The sequence below is a fragment of the Tiliqua scincoides genome, chromosome 1, assembly GCF_035046505.1.
Source record: "Tiliqua scincoides isolate rTilSci1 chromosome 1, rTilSci1.hap2, whole genome shotgun sequence".
NCBI lineage: Eukaryota > Metazoa > Chordata > Lepidosauria > Squamata > Scincidae > Tiliqua > Tiliqua scincoides.
In genome coordinates this window covers 86,057,705-86,081,289 of record NC_089821.1, presented here as the reverse complement: position 1 = coordinate 86,081,289, position 23,585 = coordinate 86,057,705, and the positions used below count along the sequence as shown (strand labels likewise).

The following is a 23,585-nucleotide window of genomic DNA, read 5'->3' as shown; positions in this document are numbered from 1 at the left end:
GGGAGTTTACGTATCTCCTTTGCACCACCCAAGAATAGTTGTCGGGCTGGTGAGTTTTGTGCTGCAGTTCTGAGATGCATGGCCTGTGTAGCGTACCATTTCAAAACACTGGCAGAATCTCATTTTTTAAAGCTTTCATCAATTCTGCTAGACACACCACCACATGATGGTAAAAAGGGGATTCTTCTTTTTACTTCCAGGATTCCTCAATCTTTTATTTTATACTCATGTGATTTGGTGTAGTAAACTAAGGGCGCAATCCTAACCCCTTATGTCAGTGCTTTCCAGCACTGACATAAGGGCAATGCAGCTCTGAAGTAAGGGAACAAACATTCCCTTACTTTGAGGAGGCCTCCGTGAGTGACACCCAACTGCAGGATGCAGCACACGACCCACTGGCACCGCTATGCCAGTGCTGGAAAACACTGACATAAGCGGTTAAAATTGTGCCCTAAGTCTGATAAACAAGATTTCCTGGTTCAAATCTCATTTTTGCTATTAACTTACTAAGTGACCACAGACAAGCCACATTCTATCAGCCTCAGTTTACCAGCTGCAATAAGAGGACAATCTACTTACTTTACAGTGGTGGTTTTCAAACTCTCAGGGAGTTTTGAAAACCGCTGTAAGTCCATGTGGGGGCGGGGGGAGGCAGAGGGGGAAGGGGGAAGGCAGCAGTGTGATCACCAGGATTGCGCCACTCAGGGGGCTGCAGGGGCTTGGGTGCACTTACGAGAGCCTCCTGCAGCCCCCTGGGGGTGCGGGGAACCCTGCGTGTGTGTATGCAGGGCTCCCCGAAGTTGTGAAAGTGCAGCAATCGTGCTCCACTTCATTTTAGTGGAAGGGGAGCACAATTGCTCCACTTTCACTTCTAAAGCAGTGGAGATTCATGTCAAGCCATTTGCCCATCCCTATTGGTTAGTAACTCTAGTTTTTAGTTGTGTCCATTCTTTAATCTGCAGATGTAGCAACAGATTGAAGAACAAATGAGGAGGAGGTAACATTAAATAAGATAACCCTTATTTAAGGATTAGCCAACCCCATAAGGAGAGCTATACAGAAATTATGTGAATAGGGACTACAATATTTTGCAGGATGCTGTATTTAACTGTCAACAACAGCTACTTTGCAAAAGTTTGTCAGGGAGTAGATGAAATTCTATGTCTCTCAGTGTTATTTCCTTTAAATCCTGCTTAATGCACAAGTATACTGAAAGAACTTCTGAGTGCCAGTTATATAAACTCAATTTGGCAGGAATATATGTTATTTCCTCTTTAGATCTTATTCTCAATACTATGGCTTCTGCAAAACAAATTATGTTCCCAGAAATACATGTGTAAGCTGCTCTTTCCTCAAACAGATGCCAACTCAGTGGAATCTTGTGATGTACTTGTGTCAGTACTGCACAAAGACTGTAAGATCACTCTAAGATTATCCTAGAGTATGGGAGAACCTTTACATCACTTTTGAGTCACAGCTAATCTGCATGGCATTTTATCAAGGAAGCGAAGGGCAAGCTGGAGATAACTTACTTGTTACAATACCTTTTCAATATAGTTATCCTAAAACTTTATAAGTAAATGCACCTTTATCTTGAATCCATGTCCCTGTCTTAAAATCTTGGGCCACAGCCATATCCCACTCCACTATGCTCAGCAAAAATCCCTGGCTTTTTCCTTTCTGGAACAGATTGCTTTCTTTCACCCATATTACTGTTGTCAACAAAGGCTTATCAGAGTAATCTAGTGGGGGAAACATGTAGGGAAATAATTTTTTCCTTTCACAATATTAAATGTAGCTTTAGCAGTTAGACAACAGGGGAAAGACAAAGGTTCCAGGCATGCCATAACCCTTAGCATAACTAGCCACAGCAAAGTATTCAATATACTATAAACTATCCCGAAGCTGAACAGAATTAAGATTACCTCATACCTATTTAACCCTAGCCATGGAAAAAGCTAATCCATGTAAGCACATGTACTATGACACACACATATCTGAGAGCAAATACTACATTTACTCCAACAGATTAATGTTTAATTTTTCCCAGCAAGTGATCACGTGCAAAGAGGCATTAGCTGACATTTTTGGAAGGAGCTCCTAAACAGATGGGGCATTTAATGAAGATAGACACAATTATGCTGGATATAGAAGGCAAGCTGACTGAATAAGGAAGGAATTGGAAAAAAAATATATTAAAAAAAACCCCAAACACCAATGATACATCTGTTGATGACAAGACCCAAATACGTGTGATATGCTGGTCTTCTGACACAATACTAATCATGTCAGGAAGTACAGCTGACTAACAGGGTTCAGCAATTCTAGAGGCTTCTTAGTGCCTTCAAGTACTGATAATTAGATTACAAGCTGTAATCACAGAAGTCTACAACTAGGAGAAAAGATGCAAATTAACAGATTCCAGCACTGAGCTAAGATGTGTTCTTGAAAGCAAGGATCGGAAATAAAATAACTGATTATTCATAAATGGATAAAAAGGATAAGGAGGATAACAAATGTTAATGAAGTTCATTTTTGTCGTGAGGGAAACAGTAGAAGAATTATTCAAATAGTTATGTCCTCAATCAATGGAAATTAATTTTTATGCTCAGGAACTCTGGCCCAGGGCAAAAAATATTGGATAATCCCAGCCACAAATGAATTGCAGCAGATAAAAACACTGATCAGAATTAAAAGGCAGGTAACAGATTATTCACAAAAATGCCCATTGAAGCCATTTTTGATGGATTCCTCAGGCTTTCTGACAGCCAGAGCTGACTGACAAAGTAACAAAGTGTGCATGCCAATTTTTTCTTTTGTAGTTATGCTTTCTTTAAGTGGACAACACAACAGACCCTAACCCATGGGAGACACGATCAGTAATGCTAACATGTAGGAGGTTCAGACACAGTGCTTTTACAATCTGGTTAGGATTCATTCCTGGCAATTCCCAAGAAATCACCACAGGCATGGAAACAATCATACAGCTTTTTGGCACAGAGTTCCATCTTTTTTTTTTTTTTTACTGTTAGCCAGAATCAAATTGCCTTGCACAATTTGGTCACTTGTAAAAACCATGATTTTAAGGTTGCAATCCTAACCACACTTTCCTGAGAGTAAGCTCCACTGAACAAAAGTCCTGTACAGTAAAGTAAGGGAGGGAGCCAGGAGGAAGGCAGTCCGTTAACTTGCATCTATACAAGCTTATACTGCATTTTTTTTAGTTGAATGTCTCAATTCGTTTTAAGTATTACAAACTGAGCGTTTCCAAGTGCACCTTACATTTGTGCTGCAGATGCACAGTAGAGCTTGAACCAACCATTGCTTCCACACTGCTACTGTACAACATGTTTTCCTTGAGAAAGCAGATCTGGTCACATCACCCCTATGCTTTGGCCACAATTTAACTTTAATTATTAAAAAATATGCGCTATGCAGGACTTGGAAAGTCCAATACCTTGGAAAGTATTCAGAAACTGGAACTGGTTGAGAATGCTGCAACCAGATTGCTGGTGGGAACCATGTGGGGTGGGGTAGAGCATATCAGACATCTCCCTGCAGGAAGTACTCTAGTTTTTCTTCAATTTCTCACGCATTCAAAGTGAGGTTGTTAACTTTATAGCCCCTCATGGTTTGACACCTTAAGAACTGCCTTCTGCCATGCGAATACAAGATCTCCAGGGAAAGTTCGGCTAAAGGTATCATCACTGAGTGAGGTTCAATCAGCATGCACATGGGACAAGAGCCTTGTCCAAGACAGCTTCCTGAATGTGATACTCCCTTCCTCAGAGAGTATCCTTCTCTCTCTACTTTCAAAAAAGTCCTCAAAATGCATTTGCTCTGCCAAGCATTTGGGTTGAAAAGCTGAGCTGCCCCAGCGACTGTTACTATTAGAACATTTTATCTTGTCAGTCACTGATGCTTTTAAAATTCTTGAACTTGTTTTTATTGTAAATTGGCTTTTATGCTTTTATATTGTTGTCAATTGTCTTGGAACTATCCAGTGAAAGGTGGATAGAAAAAAAGAGAAAGCGGCCATACATGCAGTCTAATGTATTGAGTGGCTTTTAGCTGTAGATTAAAGGCATAGATTTTTATATTTCACATTTTTATTCTGCCCTTCTTCCAAGGAGCTTAGGACGGTGTACACAATTCCTTCCCTCCTTTTTGTTCACAAAACAACCCAGTGAGGTAGGTTAGGCTGAGAGACAGTGACTGGCCTAAGGTTTCCCACGAGGCTTTGAATCTGGATCTTCCAAGTTCAATTTTCAACCATCCTGACAGTCCAGAATATTCTCCTGACAAATCACTGGAGACTGCCAAACACAATTGTGCCCTTCAATATTACCCAGAAAACTCTGGGAAAAGAAGTCCATGAGGATCTGGGTACTATCTTGTTCAGAAAAACCAAGTGCCCATTTTACTCAGTTATAATATATTTTTGGGCGCAATCCTAACCCCTTATGTCAGTACTTTCCAGCACTGGCACAGCGGTTCCGATGGGATGTGTGCTGCATCCTGCAGTTGGGTGTCACTCACAGAGAGGCCTCCTCAAAGTCAGGGAATGTTTGTTCCCTTACCTCAGCACTGCATTGCCCTTATGGCAGTGCTAGAACGCACTGACATAAGGGGTTAGGATTGTGCCCTTTGTGTATTTTTACCAATTTCAAAGAGCTGCTTAGTATCAACCTGAAATGCTAGGCAAGATATATCAGATTACTTTCAGTTTCTCAAGTCATTTTCCTAATTTATTTTAAATGTGCAACAATGCCACTTTCAAAGATTGCATTAACATCTACTGAAATTTTTTTCTCCTTAAATTCCTGAAGGATCCCAATTTCAGTAATTAGGGTGCAATTATAAATGTGCATTTTAATCAGGCAATTATTAAATAAAATTACAACATACAAGCAGGTTCAAAAGTTTTAGATACTAGAAGTGAAACTATGAAACTAAAAGTTAGATCTATTTCTCTAATATTATATCTAATAGAGAAATAGAACTGTTACAGAGCATTCAGTTACCTCTTCTTTATTGACTGCTGGTGTTGGAGGCCTTCATAAGTAAATATTACTTCTGAGATGTTACGAAAAGGTCAAGCTACCAAAACAAAATACTTCACATTTCTACTCCAGCTATCTTCTCATATATCTGCATAGACTATGGTTGTATTCACTGACAATTACTGGGACAGCACAGAGCAGTACAAAGGGTGGCAATCTGGAGAATGCCCCAAAGCGCTCTTTGTTCTAGCAAACTGGAGGCTCCCAGAGGTCGTTTCAGCCCATGCATTATCTGGAGCTGTGCACCCAACTCGCAAGAGGAAAAAAACTATACTAAAAATCTCCTTAAAAACTCTCACTGCTTGCCATTCAACTGCTTTCTAGCTGAAAAGAAGGCCTTCTAGCCAGACCCAAGAGCACTCAAGAACTTGCTCTACATGCGAAAAGAAGATACATTATATGACCATCAAGGATCATATAGCGTATCAACTTAGTCAGCCATGCAACCACTAAAGAAAAAGAAGATAGTGTAGGCTATCCAATGTGCTAATGGCTCCAGTCTGTGCGTTAGATTCCTCATAAAAACGCTTTTAAAATAAAAGCCTAATTCAACAGATTTTAAACATGTATATGCATATAAGCCTTTAGAGAGAAGTGTTCTAAAAATGCAAACTGAAACTGACATGAAAGAAATTGACCCTTGTGTTTCTCTTACAGGACCCCCAAATCCAATTACAGTAGAATCTACATGCACATCAGGCCAGAAGACTGCTACACAAAGACCAATCACTGTCCACAAAATAAGTGTTATAATAAAGCTCCCTTGACTACCCAAATGACTTAAAGTCATGGTAGGTGCATATAGCTTGTCCTTTCTAAACCGTGATCAATGTTTATGATCACAATGAATAGAAATAAAACTTAAGACATGTTACTGACAGGGAGATCATTTTTTGGAGGGGAGGGGGGTGACGGCATTTTCATGACACAACACCTAGTTAAGGCAGAGGTTCCCAAACTGTGAGCTGTGGCTTTCAGGGAGCTGTGGAAACTAGCCAGGGGATTCGCAGAATCCTCATGAAAAACCTGACCATATACAATCTATAGGATTGTAACCCTTAATGGGGAGCCATAGTCAATGATCCAGTATGTCAAGGGAGCCTACAGCTGAAAGTTTGTGAACCAGTTAAGGAGTCAATTAACTGGTTATAAAAACACCACATTTACAGCCCAATCCTAACTTGCACTAGAAACAGACAGGCTGTATCCAGTGCAAATTTGGGACCAAAAGCAGCGCAGCTCGAGGCAAGGGAAATTGCTTTCCCGTACCCCATCTTGCACTGCAGTGGCCTCAGGAGGTGGCACAGATCCTAGCAGAACGGAGCAGCCAGAGACTGCTCCGCACTGCACAGGAACAGGGGTCAGGATCCAGCATAACCACTGGGTCCTGGCCCTGCCTCTTGCTTCCCACCCACCTGACCATGGAAAAGCCCGCCACCTGCCCTTCCTCTAACCTGGAACGCCTCCCTCATGCCCCCGCCCTCCCCACACACACCCCAGACCCCTGCGCCAGCCGAGATCAGCCAGCGCAACTCACTCATCCTCTGGGGCCCATGTTGGTGTAGGGAGGCTGGCACATGTCCATGTGCTGGCCTAACTCCCTTCCGAGTGAAACTCTTCGGCTGGTATAGGGACTTGCACCAGCTCAACTCCTTTGGATTGTGCCTTTAGTCTCACAAAAGAAAATATATGCTGAAGAAGTAGACACAACAGCCAGTTGTGGTATGGATATTAAATTACAGCTAAGAGGATTTAGGGAAACTATTGTATTGCTTTTCAAACATCAATTAAAATACTCAAGTTAGCACAACAACACTTTACAGTAGGTTTCTGCAAGAACCAAATATAATATAGAAAGATTTGTATAATGTAGTAACTCACCTTCCAGAAGTTATCAACTTTGCCATAAACAAGTGACTGGTTCTGCCTTTTTATGACATTGAAGTGCTTGATATCACTGGAATTCAGATACTGTTCCACCACAAAGCCAAGGAAACTATTATCTGGAGTGTGAGCTGTAAGCAAAGAAAACAAACAGTTCTTATCGCCATTACCCTGGAATAAGAAGGAAATGTTTTGCAGCTGGTAAGTGCTAGTGGATATCTTCTGCTTGTAATATTCGAAACAAAGCATTCTAACTTCCTATTACTCAGATGTCTGCTTCACATGCTATAATGTTAAATGTAATGGATTCAGAAATCTGGAGTTATAGAAGTGTGTGCACAAATGTTATGAAGTGTGTGCACAAATGTTATGAAATACTTCCTAAGGCAGCAATGCTATAAATGCACAAAGCTACTTATAAAACCCGCCTCTCCCTCCTCCCAACCCCTCAGAAAACTACAGCAAACATTCCTTAGATGCAGGCATTTAATGTTAGTTTCACCAAGATAAGGGTCACAAAACAGTTATTGCTATGTAAGGAATATTAAACTGTAGGAAGACAAAAGGTAATGCAAATTTGAGAGTGTGTTTTTATTGCTGTTGCTTAAATGCACTATATATATTGTACATGGTGCATTTATATCACCCTGTAAGTGCAGCAGTTCCCAAACTGTGGGTTCATCACCCACTCAGTGGGTCACAAAACTGTCAAGGCAGATTAGGCTATGTGCATTAAAGGTTAAACTACTTGGGGGAAGCACTGCTGTTCAATTCCCATTATTTAGTCATTAGCCTATATGTCTACTGTGGCCTGATGGTAGTTTGGGAAACTGAAAATTGTGGGCAACGTCCTGTATTCACCACAATAAGAAATCCCATCATTTTCCCTTCCAACACAGTTCAATTTAGATAGAACTTTACAGCAGCAGATTTGTGATTGGATAAGTTCTTGTGATCTTATCTGCTTGTGAAACAAAATGCTAAGATTCCAGTAACAGCATAAGACATTCGCCACCCTTCAAACTGGGTAAAAGCTTTTATGTGGTTCAGCAGCTTTAGTGGGACAGGGTTGCATTTCAGCAAGAAAATGAGCTACCAGAGTTTGGAAAGGATTTGTAAGATGCTTAATTGTAACTCTGTGTTTTTATCAGCTAAGTTAAAGATGTGGCAAAAGCATAAAAAAAGTTAAGAACTATTTCAACCAAGGTATTTATGTCTATCACCACCTCTAATAAAAGGCTAAATGAAGGATGAAAAAGTTGAATGCATCCATTATCATGAACAATTGTTTATGTTAAAAGGTGAATATAATTCATAATTTTGTTTTGATATTTTATAGATGTGTGTGGAAGCATTGTAATATATTTTGCATGTTCACTTATAATGTATGTCAAAATAAAAAGTGTTAAGAAAATTCATACATAATAATTCACAGATATGAAACAAGCTGCTACTTTGTCTAATTAAATTTTTTGAATGAACTCAGATAGCACTAAGAATTCCCCTACTGAAATCATCTCCAACTTCTATCTCACAAAGCAATTGTTTTCATAAACAAGATTTAACTTACGAAACATGGTGTAGAACTGTTGTGGATTAAGGTTCCATTTTCCCCATGGCGTTTTGTGGCCTTTAGACTGGGCATAATGAGCATGGTTAAACTCTGGTTCAGTCCCAAATGAATCTAGCACTCGCAACATGCACCTGTGCGAAAGTACAGCAAAACAACCACCAGATTAACTAAAAACAAAACAAAACACACAGGCTTGGATCCAGAGATGCTTTTGTGCAAATGGTACTTTCACTTGTGCAAAATGTCCCCAAGTTAGGAATACTGTCCCTTCTTCCTATAGCCCCCTCTTTAAAGTTCCACATTGCTCTGCAGAGTCCTGACCACCAGGGATTGGGGGGTAGCAATGGTGCAGGGAGCTACAGATGAGGTGTACATGGGAAAACTCCATTGCATGAGTGAAGTTCTGCTTGTATCAGTTTTGATCCAAAGTTATTGGTTTAGCCATATTTCAGCTTAATAGCAATTCTTTGTTTTCTTATACAGTTATTCCACAAGTCATATTTAAGAAAATAAAACACCACAAACTTCCTATTTGTTGCATATAACCACACCTGTACCTATTCCCTTCTCTCTTCCTCTATGCATCAACAATGATACATGTAAATGCAGTTGTAAATGGCAAAGAAATATAGCAACCGATGTTTCCGATAGTAACACGGAGGACAAGCCTACATTTAAATGCACACAAAGAAGTTTGGTGGAGGGGTAAAATACCTCTCAAATTCTGGGTATAACTCTTCTTCTCAATTGCACAGGTTCCATTGTGAGTATCAGGGACAAAATTCGCAAATGATTAAGCACAGTGACAAACAATCCATGTTGAAAAAGTACAGGTCAATCTTCCTTCAAAATCTAGACCCACAGATTTAACCCAATATTAATCCTGACCCACATTAGGACAGCCAACCTGTACCTCCCAGAGGCAACTGGAAGAGTCTTCCAGTTATGTCCAGGAGATGGGTGGGAAGGCTGCAAAAACTGGAAGTGCATTTCTAAGGCCTCCAGGAGGCCTTCAGAGGGCTTCTGAGGTTCATGGAGGACACATGGCCTCCCCATACCTTGGACCATCTCCTGGATGTAAGTGATAGCCCCCACCTGTGGATTCAATTATCTGCAGGTTTCAGTATCCGCAAAGGGTCCTGGAACAGATCCCTGTGGATAGTGAGGGCTGCCCTTATGGAATAATGCAAAAGAGGTCTGCAGGACATCCCAAGTCTGGCAGTGAGGAAAGTAGAGGGAAGTTGCAGAAAATTATTCCAAGTTTATTTGAACCTTCCATTTCTAAATCCAAAGCAGTAAGATTTGACCACAAAAAGGTAAGGAGCAACTATGGGCATAATTTTTTCCACACATTTGGAACATGAAGTGGAATAAAAACTCATGAACAAGCTCAACTTTTATACAAAGTACTACATTTTCATTTAAACTTACAACCCTAAAATCCACTGAATGCTTTAATCCAACACAAGAACAAAACATATTGAGAAATCACAAAGCAACACAGATGACAGCTCTGCTCAGCCTGTTAACTGTATTTCAACGCTTATGTCAACTGCTTTCAACGAAAACATTTTACAGCAGTAAAATTATTTTTGGATTACACCAAATGCTTGTCCAGGGCCAAACATATCATTTAGTAGCAATAAATCATACAGCAGGGAGTGAAACTGTTGGGTTACATTGTTCCAGTGCAAAGGGAAGCTGGATCTGAATAAATCACTCTGTTTTGGCACACAGTTTTAAGCCAAATGCAGGACGTGATTCTTGGAAGATAAGGATTAGCGAAATGGCTAGGCTGAACTAGCTATCTGAAATACAGTGACAGGTTACATAACATTTATTATTCTCTTCATTGCACTAAAACTGACAAACATCAGCTGATCCCTAACGTACTCGTATATTATAATTTCTTGAAACATTTGCTCTTCTAAACAAGAGCAAACTAAAGTCAAGACAAAAATCTGAAACAATTCCTTTGCACACACTGTTTTATGTTCCCCCCTCCCGCTTTCCAGACTTGCATGCATACAGAGTACCACAAAATCACTGAATGCAAAGCCTAAGGAAAGTAAGACCATATCTAACCCAGCTCCCTTGATGAATACAGCATATTGTCCATGGAACCAACTGTGGACACATGGCTGCCCAACTTCTTTCCCTTGAAAACTCATGTGGTCAAATATTCCATAACCCTCTTAAGTCATTGTATTGTTATTCAGTTTATTGTTCTTTTAGCTGAAACTAGGGTTCACTCCATGCATAACAAAATATGCCTTTTTCTAATTTAAAAAAGCAATAAAATTATCCACACATTCATTAAATAGCCACACATTCTCTAAATAGTATGTTTAATAGTAGGGGAGAAAGAACAATGAGGTTTTTAATTCTGTGAGGCAGAGAGTGGGAGGAAGAAATGCTATTTATTATAGTAGCATCAGCCCAAGTTGGACTCCCAATGTGATTTTCAAATTACATCAAGTATTGAATATATCTCATTCATTCATATTAACTTCATTAAGAAGTTATAGTTAAGGAAGAAGTACTGGTACAGTAACTCTCGATATGCATGCTCTTATTTTTACCTATTTCTGAAATAGAGTGATTGAAAAAAATACTGAAGTGTAATTTGTGTGGCTCGTTTTAAACATACATTTTGGTACTGGGGGGATTTAGTGTGTGAGAAAAGTCCAAGAATTGCTTACAACTTCCTGAAAGCTGTGAGCCCTCCCATACACCTCCTTGAATCCTGGAGGGTCTTCTCTCTGGCTGCAGCGCTATCTGCTTTTGTGAGCTCCCCACCCCACCCTGTGACCCAAACTCTGACCCCTGAATCAGAGGCAGGCAGGCAGAGTCCATGCCAGTCTGCCAGCCAGAAAACATGGGGGGGGGGAGAGATCTCACAGAAAAAGAATGACCTGGCATGGTGTCGACGCCAGCCCCAAGAGACAGAGATCCTGAGAGTTGAGACAAGTACCTCTAGCATTCAAGTAGAAGTGTGGGAGCTTTGAAAGGGGTAGGGGAAGAGAAGCTGAGAGCAGGAGATTCTTTCTTGAGATTTAAGAAGGCACACAAAAGCCCCCGCTTTTTATTTAGAGACCTTATAATGGCCGCTTTTACTAATCTATGTTTTTACTCTGCATTTTTATTGCTGACTGTTGTGTATTTTATATTGCTTGCTTTTTTATTGTTTTTAAAATGTTTTTATCTGCATTTTATATTGTATTTTAATGCACTTATTGTTAGCCACCTTGGCTGCCCTTTCTCTGGGAGAAAGGCAGAGTATAAATCAAATAAAAAAACATTTATTTTTTACATTTTTGAGGGGGAAAATGTGGGAAAGGAAGACAGCATTCTTGAAAGTTAATTAGGACTGCTTCATAATGAGAAATAGATCAAGCTTTTTGAAAATAAAGAAACAAATAAAATATTACTTATAAGTAAATAAATAAAAATATTATTTCTTTCTAGATCTTTTTTTAAAGTCTCGTAAACCTAAGTGGGTCCCAATAACAAGAGTCATTTTAAAAATTGGGCGCCAATGCTAAAAAGTTTGGGAACCACTGCTACAGAGTGTATAGTTCAGTAACTTATGAAATCTGTTAAAATGCAACATGAAACCATGGTCTTTTCTATGGGAACAATCCTCATGCTTACACATACCCTACTTCCCTTGCATGCTCTATTTTAATTATTTCCTTGTTTTGGCACAAACCACAGTTTGATAGTACATTTGAATTAGAAAACTGTGGTTTGCACTTTGCCTCCAAACCAGAATTCCAAACAATAATTTGTCATTTGGATGTAACCAACATATTGAGCTAGTGTGGAAACTACTGCAACTGAGAGTGCGAGGAAAGCATACAAGTGGCTTGATAACGACAAATTTCAGTACCAGTCTATCTTCCGACCCTACTTAAACTAGCAAAATACTCATCTGAGCAACTAATGGTAATTTGCTTAGCATAGCTAACACCATTGGAACTTGCCCAAACATAAGAAGGAAGGAGAGAACAATGCTTTTCAACATAATATATTATCCAGAGGCAGGGATGAGTAACAAAGTAGCTAAATATGCAGAAGACACCAAGAAAGTCAGAATAATACAATCCTAAACAGGCTACATTGCCTTAAACAGATCTCTCCAAACAGGATAAACAGGCATCAAACGGCAGATGAAATTCAGTATAAATGACAAGTGATTTACATAAGGACTTAAGTGGGTATGTACACACACATACAATCCCTAATTTCAAATAGGTACTGATAATGAATAAATTAGCTATAATTACCTATATTGAATTATTGGCATTATAGAGAAAGGCTCACTGAAAAAAAAAATTACACAATATCCCCTAGCAATGAATTATGCAAATCTGAGATTTGAAAACAGATGTTTGGCTCTATTCAGGCATTCTGTTCCTGGATACGTGCAACACAAAGACAATTTCTCCCTTTAATTTTGAATGACAGACTAACATTTTCAAGGCATGTGGAGAAAGTCTCTCTTTGATCCACTCTTGTATCTGCAGATGAGCACTGAATGTAGGGACAGCCCCATGTGTGTTACCAACTAGTATGTACCACTGCTTCATTACATGTCTATAGAGTTGGTCCAGGCATGGGGCAGAATGAAATAGTCTAGGACACTATTTCTTAAACTGTAGGTCCCAACCTACTTGGTGGGTTGCAACCTGATCTTTGGTGGGTCATGACAGGTTGGTGGATGCCATCTTGGAAGATGGCAAATGAGGAGGGTGACAACATAATTGCAAGCTGGTAAACGTGAGCATCACCATTTTGAAAGGTTCTAGACAGCACAGAGAAGCTTCAGGACTGCTGCTGGGGTAGTGAATTAAGCAAGTTAGTAATCTGTAGGAGTATGTGAAATGGGGTGGGGGAAACGGGGGGAGTGAACTAAGCATGTTGGTAATACCAGTATCATCATCATGAGTATGTGAAATGGGCTGAAAGAACTGCAGTGATGGCAATGGTGGTGGTTGTCCTGGCAGCAGTACTTTTAAAAGAAACAAAACAGAATGCCTCTTGGGACAGTGATATGTTACAATGTTCTCAGAGAACATTCTGAGGGAAATTTCTTCTACTTCTTTCCCCAGTTTTTCTCCCTCTTCCTTCACACTACTGCTAAACCCCCAGTTTTCCAACCCCAAGTCCCCTGGGTAACCTTCCGATTTCCTATCCTGCTCCCCTCCTTGCTTATACCATTATACTCCTTTCTCTTGAAAAGTGGAGAAGGAAAGACTATCTAGAATTGTTTAGAGTTGGAGATGGGAAGGTGCATCTGTTGATCTTATGCAACTAATGGTCTCTGAAATAAAGGCAGAAATTTGTCCTCGGGCTCTCTTTTGCAGCCTTGCTGGTGTGTGCACAAGACACAGTTTTGTAATCCTGACTTGGGACTGGTGCAGTTGGAACCCCTTGCTTGCTAGTTTGGCTCTGATAAACTGTTTGCATTTGCTTTCATTTTTCTGGGTTTCCAGCTTACTTACTGTGCTTTACTGTGGCTTTGATAAGCTGAGATGCTGACATTCTTCCAAGCTGAATTTTGCGTAGTATTTGCACTGGCAACCCTGCAATCCACGACATTATTTTGTTGTGTCAAGGTTTTGGCTAAATAGGCTTTTTTTCTTATACTATGCTATCGGAAAATGGCTTAGTAATAACCCAATAAAAGCTAATAAAATGCCATGAGATATTCTCCCTTTAAGTCATTTCTGCCCAACATTGCATATACGCAACAGGGATCAAATGTGTACACCTCTATGCTCAGTAGAAATTGGTTAATACAGTCAATGCCTGTGCCTCCACCACATGAAGATGACTGTATTAATGGGAGATGTTACTTCTTGCTTGATTTCCAACTCTGGCATCACAATGAGGGCATTTCCTGTTTGATGATGTCACTTCTGGCCATATCATCACTTCCAGTGGGTCCCGGACAGATAGCCATTCTCAAAAGTGGGTCCCGTGGTAAGCAGTTTGAGAACCACTGGCCTAGGAAGAGAAAGCCAGCTTATGCTGGAAGCCCTGACCCCGTAGCTGCCCATCCTCCTTCTCCAGCCCTCTATCCACCTAAGTGCTTCATACTGCACTCTGATCCTCTTCTTGCTCACAAAGAGCATGTAAGGAAGATGAGGATGGGAGCAGCAGCAACCCACTTCTTTCTCCAAAGCTGCTATCACAAGTGCTTGCAGTGATGGTAATTGGACAAAAATAAAACAGGAGGGTGTTCTGTCACTTCCTTCAACAAAGAATCAAAACAGAATTGCTTTGCCTTACTCTGTCACCTCCTTGTCCACCCACCCAGCTGAGGCCAGGCAGGCAAGAAGCAGAGCTCCCCCACTCCTTAATTTAATCTGATACCTCCTCCCCATCCAGTCATGTCTTTCAACACCCATGCTAGGAGTTGAAAGCCACAAAGGAGTTTTTGAAAGGCAAGGAGGTAGCAGAGGAAGGGAGCAGGCATTACTGAATCTCTACCACTCTCCTCTCCGGCTTCTTTATGCAGCTGGGTGAGTGAGGAGGTGAAGGCAGTAGTGATGATGTGCACATAAGTAAGAACATAAGAAGAGCCTTACTGGATCATGCCAAAGGCCCATCTAGTCCAGCCTCCTGTATCTCACAGTGGCCCACCAGATGCCTCAGGACAAGAGACCTGTATCCTGGTGCCCTCCCTTGCATCTGACATTCTAAGGTAGTCTACTTCTAAAACAGGTTGCACATACCCATCATGGCTTGTAATCGGTGACATACTTTTCCTCCAGACATTTGGTCAATCCCCACTTAATGGCATCTAGGCCAGATGCCATCACTACATCCTGTGGCAAGGAGTTCCACAAACTGGGAAAAGAAATGTTTTCTTTTCTTTGACTTAACTCTCCTAACACTCAATTTTAGTGGATGTCCCCTGATTCTGGTGCTGTGTGAGGGGGAAAAGAACATCCCTCTGTCCATCCCCTGCATAATTTTGTATGTTGCAATCATGACCCCCCCCCTCAATCCAGGCACCTTTTTTCTAGACTGAAGAGCCTCAAATACTGTCGCCTTTCCTTGTAATGGAGCTGCCCCAACCCAATAATCATTTTGGTTGCTCTCTTCTGCACCTTTTCCATTTATACTGTATCCTTTTTGAGATGTGGTGACCAGAACCGGACACAATACTCCATGTGCCTTACCATCAATTTGTACAATGGCATCAATGGTAAGACCACACCAGGAGTATTGTGGAGTAAATAAAACAGGAGGTTAAAATTAAGGCAGTGCTTCAAATCCACTTAAATGGGGTGGTAAAGTGTGTGCTGATGGAGATAGGCAGAGCAGAGCCATGCCACTTTGGGCAGTGGATCCTCCTGAGTCACATCTGCATATACTTGGAACCAAATGCTTGTACCAGATTACTGTGTAGGCAGAACAACAACTCACGTCATTAAAGAAAAAACACTGTATAAAACAACTGCACTTACTGATAGTGAACCCAGGATGGTCCAAGGGTTTTCTTAAATTGAGTAAGTCCAACAATGTCAATATAAATAAGTTCTACTACTTTATCCCCTTGTGTTGGGCAGCCAGATCTGTTACCAACCACTTTCTTCATAATCCTAGTCAAAAGAAAAAATGAATAAAACATCAGTAAATTCCTGTTTTAAGCAACGTAATGACTAAGGCACAATGTGTGTGTGTATGTAATTTTTATATCTATAAATTGTTTATACACAGGAGACACACACATGAACAATCCTTGCAAGGCAGGAATATTAAAGAGCAGTCTGTCTCTAAGTAGAAGCTTCTGAAGCAACAGACAACCACCGAAGGAAGAATCCTAGCCCACGAACTATCATCTCTGATTTTATAATTTAGTGACTGGTTTGAGAAATAGGTTGCTTCTGTCTTGATCACACACTGCTTGATACCTGCGTATCCAACATAATCCTTAGAGAACTCTTACAAATTATCTTAGGAGGTCTGCTTTCCACCCTGTGGGCCACATTGTCAGAGACTTAAAACCTCTCATATCTCCATGCTTGGCACTTGAAGATGAATTCATCTTGGGCTCACTATCTGTGGGTATGGGTGTCTCTCCCTTCACCTTGAAGATGAATTCACCTTGGGCCCACTATTTGTGGATATCTCTCCCTCCAGCACATTTTGAAGGGAAATGGCTTATGATGTACATGAGGGACTTTTCTGCAACTCTATTTTGAGGAAGTGAAGTGCAGAGCTGGAAAAATCTGGAGTCAAATTAGGTCTTCCCTGAAGATCAAAACTAGGCTCAGAGATTTGGTGTGCCCTTCTGTTAATGGGCTATAACTAACATTCTCAGACCCTCCAAAGAAAGAATATGCTGATATAATTTTACAAGCACTAAATTTCATGGTCTTACTACGGAAGGACATTAAAATACATCCAATTAGAGTAAGCATAGAAACTTCAAGGGACAATATCAGCTAACTCGCCAAATATAAATCTACTTATTGTACAGGCAGAGAAATATGTTCCTGGAACACTATGCTGTAAAACCAGACCAATGGTCAAAAGAGATCAAAACTAGAAGGGGAGACTTTTTCATGTTCCATCCACCTAACAAATCTTCCCACAGGTAAGTCTACTGATACATTATGAGAGTGTAACCAAATAATGACTAATTCTTCCAGTTCACCGATTATAAATGCTTTCGTTTATGGGTGTACACACTCACACTTCCTGAACCAGGTGCCATACATTGTCAATTTAACTGACTGCTCAATTTACAATTACGTGAATCAGGAAAAAATGTCTTTCAGGATCACCGAGTTGAGACGTTGTACAGCTGAAGATCTCTTTGGAAAAACTACTATTGAAGTTCACCTGTGCTCAGTTTATGTGCCCACTCTCAAACACCTGTGCTACTCAGAAATGCACAAGAAAGGCAGTGTAACTAAGCATACAGTTCACCGTATTTCCAATAAAATATCCTAAATCAATTACTGGGAAGTTACAGGCAACACAGTATAAAAGAAGATTTTTCAAACAATAGGTCAAAAAGCAAAACAGGTCTGCAACAATGAATACTTTCAGACAATTAGCTGCAGCAAATTTAATTTGCTGATAATTAGCTTCTGTTTGGAAAATAAAGTTCATGTAAGAAAGAGGCAACAAATTAGAAGAGCCAGCCATTCTTGCTGCAGATGTCTAACACACCTGTAATGGCAGCAAATAAAGCTGCTTAGTTTGAATTTTCCAGTATTCATTTATCAAGCCTCAGGAGGAAGCACCTACAATGAAAACATATTATCCTTTTCACAGTGCGTATATTTAGCTCATGAAAATAATCTCCTTATCGTCTGTTTAGTGAATTACAACTTTCATTTTCCTCTTCACAAAATTATAGACCATACAATAGAGGTTTCAAGAGTTTGCAGTTAGGGGAGGGAGTCTGAGATACTCTGGTTTCAAAATGGAAAATAATCTCCTTACTCCTTGAGCTCTGCCAGTGAAGCTGAAATCCGAATGTCATGGCCCAGTAAATAGAGAGATGTAATTAAATCACTCCACTGGACTAATTCACCAAGTGGGCCACCACTAAAGGCATTCTCTGCTATCTTGAATCCAGATTCTTTTGTCAGAAGTCCCAGATGAACAAGGACCTGGGGGAAAAAAACAACACCATAAACAAACACTATTCATATTAAATATGTGGATCTCTGTAAATCAGAACAAATATTTTTTTTTTTGGTCAAGTATCCCTGGTTAGCAACAACACACTATAATATTAACTATAAGGCTTACAAGTGTATTTGCTTTTCAAATAAAGACAAACACATTCAGACATTTGTGCATAAATGTAGACACACCATTTGCATGCCTTTGTTCTCCTTAACAGTTGTTCATCACACATCCTATTTTAACTGTAGTTCTGCAAGGTCCGATCTATAGCCAGTTTCACCCTGCATTTTAAGCAACATCCACCTTTACTGTTAAAACACTGTGTTTAGCTTATTCCTGAAAGGTTCTCTATGCCTATCAAAACCTACTGGCTTTCTAAGTGCACCCATGTTACAGTCTGATTCTCAGTGATGGCGGACTGGTTCCACACTTTGGTATGGCAGAGCCTATTATCAACATGAGGATTTTTTAATGTAACGAAACTGCTTTGAAAGTATCTCTCTCATTACATGTCATCTGTGAGACGATGCCGCTCCCTCTAAGATGTAATTTAAGCATTATGTACACTCCGCATGCAGGCAGCCAAAAATGTGTTCATACAGTGATGCTGCACAAGAAACCTGCCTCTCTTATCACATGGGATTCACATGGAATCAAGGCTATTCATGCGCTTCTTTCAACTCTTCTCTCGCATGCTGCCTTTAATAAGTTCATCATTCTCTTCCACAGTTGACAACTATCATTATGATGCTGTGCTTTGCTTTTATTTGTTGCTTGTTTTGTTGTATTTTCTTAACGGAATGGTAAACTGCTTTGAGTAACACGGTTGTAAAAGAAAAAAAGGCAAACACTTAAGGAAACAAGGTCAGCAAAAATGAAATTGTAAGCCTGTAGATAAAGCCTGCAGCTGTATCTAGTGTGTGGTACATGGCATGCCCTTGTATTAAGCATCACCATGTGGAAGCATCTGTGGGGGCAATCTCTGGTATGCGTGGTTGAATCAGCCCTTTCTTGCCAATGAATGGACAACTGGTAGCGTTTCAGTCAAAGTCACCACAAAGGCAAGCTGTTGCATTTCAGTTTCCTGTACCCAATAACATTAATGTTTTCTGTCTGTCTCAGAGCAGAACTCACTTTTTTCCGTTTCCTCTTCTCAAGGTTTTGTTTTTCTGCAAGTGACTTAATTGCTTCTATCCAAGTATCGGCCATCCTCTTTATTCGCAGCATCATCCATCGGAATTCTTCATGTCTGGACATCATTTTGTATAGCAAATCAAAATTGGTTCGAATTTCAGCCTTCAATTAAACAATATTTGAAAAGTCAGACCTACTACCAAGCCGATAATTTTTTCCATTCAATCACCTCTAATACAAAATGTGTGTAATCTCTTCTCCAATTTATTCCTATAAGCTTTTCAAATCCAAACTGCAAAACAAGGAAATGCAAACTAACCCTAGGAAGCATTTGTGTTGTCACTAACATCACTGTGGAAAATTTTTTTCTCCTGTAATGCTACTGAGGTTTTTTACATACTCTGACAAATTTAAGGTGGCTTCTGAGCATAAACTCAACAGGAAACTACTTGATGGTTGCACAGACTTGCGCCCCGCCCCTCAGTTCTGGAACTTCCTGATTGAGACAGCTGTGAGGTCTCTTCCAGAAAGGGTTTGAAATTGTTTGTGTTCCCCCCAGGTAACCACCAATGACTGAAAGGGGGGGGGGCCTAGAAGTAGTCTGCTGCTGCTCCACTGCCATTTTTGATCTGCTTTTTATAATACATTTTTATTGTGACTTTAGTGTTTTAATCATCTGTTTTAATGCTTTATACTGGGTTAGATATCTCATGACCTATGATGAAAGGCGAGGTAAATATAGGTAAGACATTTACTAATATATGCTTATTGCAGCCACTCTCTACAATAGATATATACCCAATATATAATGCTCCATTCAGGCAATCCAGAAGTGACCATTTTTGGATCACGAATGCGAGCACCAAGTCAGCACTCTCCCTGCTTCTTCCCTCCTCAGCAGAGAGATGTAATCAATTAAACCTAATCCCCAGTTCCCTATGTCACTGAATTCAGGAACTGTGGTTTAACTACAATTATTATAGGGTGTTTATTTCATTTTATAACCCATAATTTGCTTTTCTATCAAGAAAGTTGAATGCAAAATAATTCCAAGGGTTAATTAAGCAGTTTGAGGGTGCAAAATATATCCAAGGTTGTCTTAATTCTCACCATTGTCTTTTGATCAGTTTCTTCATTAGGATTTTTTGCTCTCCAGGGTAAACGAGGACACCAGTTTTCAACCTAAAGAAACAGAAATCTTCTGTTAAGCACCGCTTCACCCAAACAAATAAAAAAAAATGATTTCCCTTGATGCAAACCAACCAGCAGTCATAACAGAACAGCGCAGAGTCGGCAGGTGATAAAATAAACACCACACATGTTCACTGGAGCCTGCCAAAGCAGTAATACAAGTTCAAAGATGTAGGCAAGAGATTAGCCATTAAGAGTCATCTTGTGACTCTTTCTAGAAGGTGTTTTATTAACTGATACTATATGGAATATATTCTAATGAAAACCCAGCTGTGAAGTCCCAAAGAGGGACTTCACAAAAAACCTCTGTTTAAAAAAGACAAATTCTCAGCATAATAGGGTAGAAGGAAGAATATAAAGGAAAACTATAAAGATAATGAAAAAACAAAGCCCAGGAAGATAGGCAACCAACATAATGAACAGAGACAATTCCACCACTTTTAATGGAATTGTAGGCTTGGAAGGCAACACTGCCTCTAATATCCCGCCTGCCAGCTTAAACCAACGAGTTAACCTCAAGGAATGTAGAATATATGGGAATTCTTTTCTCCCATGTATTCAAGGTTCTCATGCTTTTGCTACTGGCATCCATTTTTATAATGCTTAACTCTGGTATGGTGCCAATAAGCCTCAAGTCAGAATAGTATCACCCACAAGGATATATATTTAGGTAGATAATTCTTCAGAAAGACATACATTTTCAAAATTTTCTCAAACATAAGCACCTCTAGGGGGCAAAGCAATCCCATTCATTCGCTCCAAGCCTTCTCAGCTATTAGCTAAAGCTTCGTGACCCACCAACAAACAGGTCGCCACCCACCAACTGGGTTGCAACCCACAGTTTGAGAACCCCTGCTCTATACATTCTAAGATGTGAACCTAGTCTGAAGTGAGTGAAGGGAAATAGTAATTAATTTTAAGTGGAGAATTATGCTGAAAGGACAGAAATTCCTCCTCAAAAACCCATCTTTTCCATGAAACCTGTATCTTAACCCCTTAATCCATATTCCTTACTAAAACTAAGTTGAAATCCATGCAACTGTATTTGTTCAGGGTCACCACTCATTTTCTTTGCCCTTGCTCCCTTTATTCTATCAAAATGCACACAGTAAGTCATTTTTTGCTTGTTAGTCTCTGAATTTCCACATGAATTGATGTTATGTTATTGCTATGCCCTTCTGCAGCATATTCCCTTTTCTTTCAGAATTTTCTGAGAATATTCAAAAGAAAATATACACATACTTTAAATTTAACCTTTGGTAGTTTGAATATTCAAACTTTCAGAAAATAATCACCACACTTCAAATGCATAGGCCTGTATCCCAGGAAACAGGCACATGCTGAGAATGGGGCCAATCCTCAGACAATTCTACCACTGGGAGGCAGCGTGTAGATCTACATGGGTGCTGTTCTGACAGGTTCAACCTTCAGGGAAACCACCACTGATAAAGGGGAGCATAAATGCCCCTGTATGCAAGTGGAGAAAAGGCCACTTTGGGGATGGGATCAGAATTGTTAAGCATGGACATTTCTCTATAGTACTACAACATTATTTGCGTGATAGGTATAATTCAACTATTCAGTCCAGACTAACAGAATCGTACCACCAGTCTCTGGCACAAAATATTTCTAGCCAAAGCATGCATTATTTTGTATTAAGAGGTGTTTCTTTTTCTTTTTTTTTAATCTGTTCCATTCTAGGAGTTTCCTTATTCAATGTTCTTTTGGATTACAGCAACCTGCATTGGCAAGGTTTTGACAGGAAGAAGGCACGATGAGGAATGAAAGTCTTCTTGTTATGTAGCAAAGGGAACTACTGCCAGTTCTCAAAATGCTGCAGAGATATGTCAGAAGGGAACAGAAACACAGAATTCAATTTTTAGAAAACCAACCTTGTAAGAATGGAATTGATTTTAAAATGTTCAAAATTTCTATTATCAGCTCTGCAAAATAAATCATGTTTTCCACTAGAGTAACTGTGCAGCTCTTGCCCCAGATTTTGCCAACCATTTCCCACAAGGTTAGACCAAGGGCAAACCTGCTGGTTAATTTCTTTGTTTTTTACATATGTGCATGCTCCCAAAAGACAGAGTGATCCTTTCGAACATGTGTGATGGCAGGACAAGGGAGAAGCACCCAAAAGACAGAGAGCCTACCTGGGCCTTAGAAATGACTACTTAAAGCACTAATTAGAGGGAAGCAGCCAATTTTCAGTATCAGAAACTGTGGTTAAAAAAAGACCTGAAAGGAAACTTCAATAACCAGTAGGTTTGGAGTGGGGCTTGGCTTCTGGGGGAAGTAGCAAGTATGTCTAAAATGTTTCTTGAAAAATGTGATTAGTGTTAAGAACCAACTTAGAAAGGTACACATCTTCCAGGATTCTCTGAAAGCAGAAAGAATTGGGCACAAATATCAGGTAAGGAATATTGCTCCTTGGTCTTGAAACATGGGGAGGGGGGGAGGTGTGGGAAAATCCATACAGAAATGTCTTCTCCAAGAAGCAGGCAGAAGGTTTTTGATCAGTTTTATTTCTCCGAGGCTGCAAGTCTACAGGGGACCAAGGCAAAGCATGCATCAGATGTTCAAAGGGAACAAAGCACACTATAGCCAGCTGTCAGGGCTTCCTATTCTTTTTGAAAAACAGGGAGAGCCAGAGACTAAGCAGGAGGAGAGGTGGAACCTGCTGGCAAGCTGGGCAAATATGAAGACCGATACACACCAGTGTCTTTGATCACTTCTAGATGTCAAGAAAACTTAATACAACTTAGAAGCATAGCACACAATTTCTTCCTCCTGCCTTTTAGCATTCAACTCATGATGTAGGTTGACTGTTCCACTTGTTCAACGCACAAAATATTTCAATCACTTTTCAAATACAGTTAAAATGCTCATGTGATGCTAAACCAACAAAGCTTAATGATACAAATGCAACCTAGTGTGAAGTACCCAGGTAGAGATGGGCAAACTGTTCACCTGAAGACCAATGACTATACAAACAAAGCTGGGAGCCTTGGAAACTGCCTGCAAATAGCACAGTGTATTTGCATATCATTTTCATGAACCCCAGGTGCCAAGCTACA

At 40.0% G+C, this 23,585-nt stretch overlaps 1 protein-coding gene across 1 annotated transcript in view; it reads right to left on the bottom strand.

Moving 5' to 3' along the window:
* MGAT5 (alpha-1,6-mannosylglycoprotein 6-beta-N-acetylglucosaminyltransferase) overlaps window positions 1-23,585 on the bottom strand; it is a 153,602-nt gene that overhangs the window by 29,259 nt on the left and 100,758 nt on the right. The window contains exons 6-11 of the mRNA XM_066611884.1: window positions 20,425-20,496; window positions 19,315-19,476; window positions 17,992-18,161; window positions 16,002-16,136; window positions 8,518-8,651; window positions 6,945-7,078 (exon numbers count right to left, since the gene is read on the bottom strand). Coding sequence (XP_066467981.1) covers window positions 6,945-7,078; window positions 8,518-8,651; window positions 16,002-16,136; window positions 17,992-18,161; window positions 19,315-19,476; window positions 20,425-20,496 — 807 coding nt within the window. The remainder of the gene's footprint in view (window positions 1-6,944; window positions 7,079-8,517; window positions 8,652-16,001; window positions 16,137-17,991; window positions 18,162-19,314; window positions 19,477-20,424; window positions 20,497-23,585) is intronic.